Raw genomic sequence first — 7,136 nt, 5'->3', positions numbered from 1 at the left:
GACATCGCGTGAAGACTATGGAGCGTGAAGACTTAGCAGTTTCGTCGTTCTGTGTTTTTCTTTGTTGAGTCATAGGAACCACCGCACTATTAAGTGGGGTCCAAGTGAACCAGTCAGAATGACTGAAGTGATGCTTAACCAAATCCTATGTCTTCGAGTGAAGACTATGAGAGCAAATCTTGTCCAGAGTTGGATAAGTCAGCTTTGCTTGTAGCCCAAGTAAAGTTGTCGTGTGTGTTTGAAATCTGACCGTTGGAACACGTGTCAGTTCCTTAGTGACCAAGGGTCATTTCGGACAAATCAGGTCGGGTTGCCTAGTGACTATAAATAGCCCACCCCCTACAACCATAAACGGTTGGCTGCTCAGAGTTAGTGCACGGCTTTTGTCGTTTGAGAGCAACCCACCTCGAAGCCTTTGAGAGAGAATTCCTTGCGAGGATAAAGCCCTAAACACCCAGAGCCAAAGAGTGTTAGGCATCACTTAAGTCTTCCTGTCTGTGTGATCTGAAGACTTATTACACTTGAGGATTGTGAATCCTCCAGCCGGTTAGGCGTCGCGTTCTGAGCATCCAAGAGTCATTGTGGATCGCCGGTGAATGAAGTCTGTGAAGGTTTGGAAGTCTACCTTGAAGACTTACCAGAGTGATTGGGCGAGGACTGGGTGTCCTTAGCTCAAGGGGAATAAGGTGAAGACGAGGTCTTCTGAGTTGAATCTCAGCCTCCCTAACCAGATGTACAGTTGTCACAGCAACTAGAACTAGTCCAACAAATCATTGTCTTCAACGAGTCACCGGTTTCATCCTTCCCTTCCCTTTACTTACTGTTGGTCCTTGTGAAGTCATTGTATGATTGCTTTATCTTTTGTCTTCACTGAGTGACTGCTTGTTCTGATTGGCTTCACAATATCTTCCTACCTGATCTTTACTGCCTAGCTGCTATTAGTCATTGTGCTTTAACTCCATTGAATACTTGACTATGGTTTGCCTAGTGTAGTCTACCTTCCGCTGCATGGTAATAGGTTTATTACTATCGTTTATCTTCGAAACTTCCATGTTTTGAAGACTTTCATAAAAATCGCCTATTCACCCCCCCCCTCTACTCGATCACTAGCACTTTCAATATTGCCGTAGTGCTTAGGCGAAGCCCTACGCTGGTAACTTCATCATCACCGTCGCCACGCCGTCGTGCTGACGGAACTCTCCCTCGGCCTCAACTGGATCAAGAGTTCGAGGGACGTCATCGAGCTGAACGTGTGCTGATCGCGGAGGTGCCGTACGTTCGATACTTGGATTGGTTGGACCACGAAGACGTTCGACTACATCAACCGCGTTACCAAATGCTTCCGCTTTCGGTCTACGAGGGTATGTAGACATAGTCTCCCCGCTCGTTGCTATGCATCTCCTAGATAGATCTTGCGTGATCGTAGGTAAATTTTTTGAAATACTGTGTTCCCCAACAGGACGTAACCGCCGCCATGTGTTTATAAACCAAAGCTTATAAACGTGTGGTGGTTGTTACATTCGGCCCATGTTTCGAGGCGTGACATGCCACCGGTATTGGATCGGCTCCTTACTGTCGGCGGAGCAGGCATCGAGGGCCTACGACATGCAAGCTATCCGCCTCCACGACAGTCGGGCGAAGATAAACCCCCCTTCAGTAGCGGCAATTTGTCGCCATCGACCCGCTAAGTAGTCTCCTATCATGAGGTGCAGGAGAATCAGAGGCCTTTGAGCCAATTGACGCGGCACGCCAACGAGGCATGCATGGCCGAGCTCTGACGGAATCATCTGAAGCTCGTCGTCGAGCGGGTCCTCGAGTTGTACAAGAATGCGCCTGCTTATGTTTGATTCAAGGAAGAATATTAGGTATTTTTGTTTTTCATTTCATTTGAATCACCTATTTTAAATCCATGTTATGCAACATAGTTTGAATCGCATTGTGTTATTTATGTTTAAACTTGTGTTATGCAATGTAGTTTGAATCAAGTTGTGCTATCTATGTTTGATTTGTGTGAAAATGGTTTTAGGGAGTTAAAATTAAGAGTTCAATTAGGAATCACGTTTTTTAACTCCTCAAATTTAAGTAGTTAAAGTTTGAGGAGGCATATGAAGGGCTAACTTACATGGCTTAGAGCATCTCTAGACAAAGCATTATAATTTAGCCCCTCAAACGGCCCATTATATGGCTTAACTTCTTATATTTGCTCTGCTAAAAAAATGGGTTCCTAGCCGAACACATTTAAATACGGAGTACATTAAAAATGAGTATTTTCCTACCCTCTCAGGTCATTAGCATTTGTATCCATTCGATCTTAGTTTGATCTACTTTCCTGGCCATATGATTGTCTCTTAACCGTGCGTCGATCGGACGTCCACGTTCATTCCCAGCCGAACGAATGCTAGCCTTATCGGGCCGCTGCTCTCGTGTTTTTTTGTTGGCATCTCTGATTGAATTGGGCCTACGGAGCCTGTACCAGGCTCCTGCGTGATAGAAAACTGAAAAACCTAGAACACTGAATGCTCGCGAGTCATGACCTTGCTTTCGTTCCTTGGCAGCCTCACGTGGCGGCGCCTCGACTGATGCGGGGGCTTGGACTGCCATGGCGACTACGTTGTGTTTCCAGTGACGCGACGAGACGGACAACACCTCCTCTGTCCGTTAGGTTGCACGGAGGCGATGGACAATGCGACCTCGGTTCGTTCGGTTGTACGGCGCACGTCGGATGTTAAGTTCAATCGCTAAGAGTGATTGATTGAGAGGTTAATTGGGCATTAATGCCAGTCGATGCTACGGGCAGGTGGAGCAACAGGAAATACTTGTACAAGTATTATACAGTACAAGCATTGTGGAAGTAAGATGGTCTTTTGAGTTATCGGTACTGTAATGACTCTGGAATCTCATTGTACAACCAAATTTATGTGCACTTGGAGGAAGACTAATTTGGCATGATGCTTATATTCCCACTTATACAAAACTCTACTCAAATGTATTTGATTCATTAGTTTTACCTTCATGCAAAACTATGTTTTTGTCACAAACCTCGCAACAGGCATATCCAAGAAATTGTATGTCTGTGGGTTCTATTCCATTAGTCAGTCCACTCATGAAGATTATTCCACCATTTGGCAACATTGTTGTCTGATGCAAAGAAACCACGTGTGGTATGAAGCTATTTGATGATACTACATATTGTTAATTACTCTCCGTAGTAGTTGCATAAATTTCTATTATTCTGTCCGATAAATGAATGGACATGGTGACACACGCGATCAACCAGCCCAATGAAAATTATAAAACTTTCATTTTGTTTAGGAACTGCGTGTTTTACATTTCTAACACGGTCACACAATATTTAAAATGGACGGACACGACAATGCATGTTATTAATGATTTAGTAAACGTAACTTTCTATAGCTTACATTTGGCTCATGCATTTCGTTGACACCTGCAATGCAGCACACCGGCGGCGGTATGTTGCGGTCAGGCGATGACAGTACTAGTACTACGGTGTGCTTAGACAAATAAATAGCTAGCAGGGATAGGCTAGATTCGGTTTAATAAACCCTTAAAATCGATTTTCTTTTTTTTACTTCTTTAACCGGTTTTAGGGATCGGTAGAGATGCTCTAAATGTGTGTGTCCCAAATTAGCTGTCCGATCCAAATTATCTATCAGCCCATATGCGTGTCCCAAATTATATTTCATGCCCCTCCCTCCATCTAGTTTTTGAGTATTTAGTGAAGTGGTTGGTAATAGTAGATGGCAGGGCAACCGTTGAGGAATTGAATGGGGACGAATCTTAGCATTGATGAATCAAACAGCGCTGATAGTAGATCCGTCGGTGCCGGTGTCATGATGGCTTTGCCCACCGTCCCCCGACGGCGATCCCAATGCTTCTTCCCCCACACCGCACAACACCATTCCCCCAAGTCCCCTCCCGTATCATCAATGCTCAAATCAGCCAGCACTTCACGTGATCCCATTCAGGACCCAGGTAGACCACGGCGTAGTACGAAAATTGGCGATGATATATATATATATATATATATATATATATATATATATATATATATATATATATAAAGAATCAAATGTGGTAGCAGCAATGCAAAGCTACGTAATACACAGACTGTCAACCGTCTCTAGCAGATTACACACAGGTAAAGTAATTGCGACAAGGAATGGATCAACCAGAAAAATAATCTCTCGTGTACACCAGTAGAGAATGTGAGGCAAGAATGGAGAAGAATGTGATCTCGTCGGGCCAAGCGTGTGAGACCGGCACAACGCCACACGTCCGCGAACTCTTGCTGCCCTAGAACATGGCGGCGGCCGTGATCGTCAGCGGCAGCGCGGCGAGGGCGACTAGGCCGCGGCCGGTGAGGCGGCCCGGGGCGTGGGACTTGGACTTGGACGGCGTTGCGGATGGCGGGTTCTCTGCAGGAGGCACAAGATTATAAACAGAACGCATGGTAAGAGCAATTCTTTGAGGTAAAAAAGAGCACTAGTAATAGTAATACTCTATCCGTTCGGAATTATTTATCTCCGTTATGGATGTATCTAGAACTAAAATACATCTAGATACATCCATTTCTGCGACAAGTAATTCCAAACGGAGAGAGTAGTTGCTAAAGTAAAAAGGACTGAAGAACCAAGGCGAAGCAGAGTAGTAATGGCTGACTTACCAGGCATCTGTGGCCCTGTAGCGGATGGAGAGACTCCTGTTAATGGCGCCGAAGAAGGCCCCACGGGGACTCCAAAAGCTGCATTTTCATGTCTCTGTTAATAAGTAAGACTGATACTGTAGTACATCCAGAATTCAATGTGTTCTTTTCTGCGAGGATAATTCGATGAAATTCGATTGCTAAATCATACTAGCTCCTTTCCGGTTTATATGGCTTAATTCGCAAATCTCACCAATCAAGGTAGATGGTTAGTGATGAAATAATTTTTGTAGTTTGCAAAATCACTCAATTAATACGTTTGTTTTCTTAAAAGTTGTGTTTATCAATGCATTAATTGTAATGCATGCATGCATAAAGTACATGCATTGATCGATTTTCTCTTAATACTTGCATGCAATGATTTATTGCATCTTGCAATCTGAACATGTGATGGAGAACAACCTTGAGACTTATAAAATGAGAAAACTAAAATTTTGAGATAAGCCCTATAAACCGGAAAAGAGTGAGTAGTGCCATTAGGTTGGACAAATAATACGCTGACAAGGTTATTACTAGACCCTAGTACTCTTTCACTAGGCTACTCCTGGTTGAGTACAGAACTACAGATTGGCATGGGTAAATAATTGACGATTTTCCATATTCTATTATCACCCGCTTGAAGATGAAATCTCTTTTCTGCGTAGACAGATCAGTGAGCCTTGTAAATACTTTTGCCCTTCGTCGATGTACAGTATAAGCACGAAATGTGTGGTACTACCTCTGTAGTTGGGAGCAGTTCTCCGAAATACAAGTATTTCGGTACAGAGGAAGTAGTACGAGACAGTATGGAGGAAGGCGCCGGCAGAAAAGAAGCGAAGGATACATTACCTGCGCAGGCGCTGAGGGGCGGCGCGGTGAGGCGGCAGACGCCGGGCAGCGCCATGGCGCGCTTGTAGTCGACGCTGATGCCGTAGGAGTCGGCGCCGCCGGCGAGCAGCTGGCAGAGGCAGACGGGGTTGGACTGCAGCAGGCCGTCCAGCTCCGGGCAGCAGGCCGTGTCCGGGTGCCGCGTCTTGCTCCCGCTCTCCACGTACGGCAGGCAGTCGGACATGTTAAGCACCGCGGTCATGCACTCCGAGCTGAACCCGGCCGCCGGCGCCGGCGCGCCGGCCGGCCCCTGCGCCGCCGCCATCCCCGCCGCCAGCGCCACCGCCACCACCGCGAGCAGCAGCCCGGAGCACCGCCGCAGAGTCGCCATGATTAAGTGTTTGCTCGCTTGGGGGGAAGGTGGTGGTGGTGTGTGACTATGGACTGGAGGCAGCGTCGAGTACGTATGACCGATGTGTGCGCGCGAGTATATATAGCGGGAAATAGGGCCGCCGCCCGTTGTGGGTGCTGCGGCGGTGCGCCGAAATGGACCGGTCGGTCGAGCTGCGTGCATGCCCGTTCCGGTGATTTGCTACCACGGGCAGTGCTATTTTTATTGTGGAATTTGTCATATAGGGTTGCTAAAGTCTCGGTTCGATGCTGTATTCGTCGGATCTTATCTGAAGGTTCGTGCTTTTTTTTTAGCTTTTCGTTTTTTTATATGTCATGTCACTTTACTAAGACTTGGTTAAGTTTCAGTTGACTGAGACCTAGGCACATCCTTTGTCATATTGATTGATTATTAGATGGGCTAACTAATGCAAAACCACACACACCCAGCCAGGCTGTTAATTTGAAGTGAATTCAAACGTACATGTCTGATGTCTGTGCACTGTGCAGATATGGGACGATAGATTAGACGCGTCGTACCGCGGCGTGCCGTGCTGTCCGAGACTGAAAACACATTACATAGTGATCTCATACAGTCATACTGTTACGGGATGAACACACAGTACTGATGGCCGACGATGACCCGTCGAAGCGCCCAATTCCGCGCCGGATCTGCCGGTGTGCACGGAGGTGCAGTCATGGACAGAGCCAGCCGCTGTTGCCGTTACGGGCGAGATACCGTTTGCTCGGCTAGGTTTAAGGCCGGTCAAATCCAACAGTTGTACTACGTACCAAAACCATCGGGGCGGTGCTCGGGTCCGTCCAGTACGTCGCCCATCCTGACCCGGCCCGATCTCCGGCGCAGTACCACCACCACCACCGCTACAGGCTCGCCGTTGCTGGCTGGGACAGGCTGCTGCTCGCCACGAATGAATGCCGATATGAATGCGGCAGGCAGCCGCACCGTAACTGTAGCACGTGCGGTACCATCGCGCGCCACCCATCGCTGCGGCGGGCGAAGCAGCTTGGAAAATCGAAACCTGGAACCGGCGATGGACGCGACCCACGATCCATGACCATGTGTGTGTGCGTGAATCTACCTTGAATGCCATGCCGCGGCATGAATGCGGCCGGCTGCGCCACGCAACAGGCTGGGAGGGAGAAGGACAGGGCGGGGCCGCGATTCGGGGCCGCCCGGCCATTAGTGTGCTCCAAA

At 47.5% G+C, this 7,136-nt stretch overlaps 1 protein-coding gene across 1 annotated transcript; it reads right to left on the bottom strand.

The window, feature by feature from the left end:
- Nucleotides 1–4,096: 4,096 nt before the first annotated feature.
- Nucleotides 4,097–6,111, bottom strand: LOC125545231 (uncharacterized). Its single transcript, XM_048709122.2, has 3 exons — nucleotides 5,552–6,111; nucleotides 4,685–4,762; nucleotides 4,097–4,436 (listed from the first exon to the last, which is right to left on the bottom strand). Exons 1-3 carry the CDS (start codon nucleotides 6,102–6,104, stop codon nucleotides 4,315–4,317), a joined length of 753 nt encoding a protein of 250 aa, XP_048565079.2. The 5' UTR covers nucleotides 6,105–6,111; the 3' UTR covers nucleotides 4,097–4,314.
- Between the last annotated feature and the right edge of the window lie 1,025 nt (nucleotides 6,112–7,136).

The sequence above is a fragment of the Triticum urartu genome, chromosome 3A (genome assembly GCF_056163025.1).
Source record: "Triticum urartu cultivar PI428250 chromosome 3A, HENAU_Tu73, whole genome shotgun sequence".
NCBI lineage: Eukaryota > Viridiplantae > Streptophyta > Magnoliopsida > Poales > Poaceae > Triticum > Triticum urartu.
The sequence above is the reverse complement of the archived record's forward strand: the minus strand, read 5'-3'. Positions and strand labels throughout refer to the sequence as shown.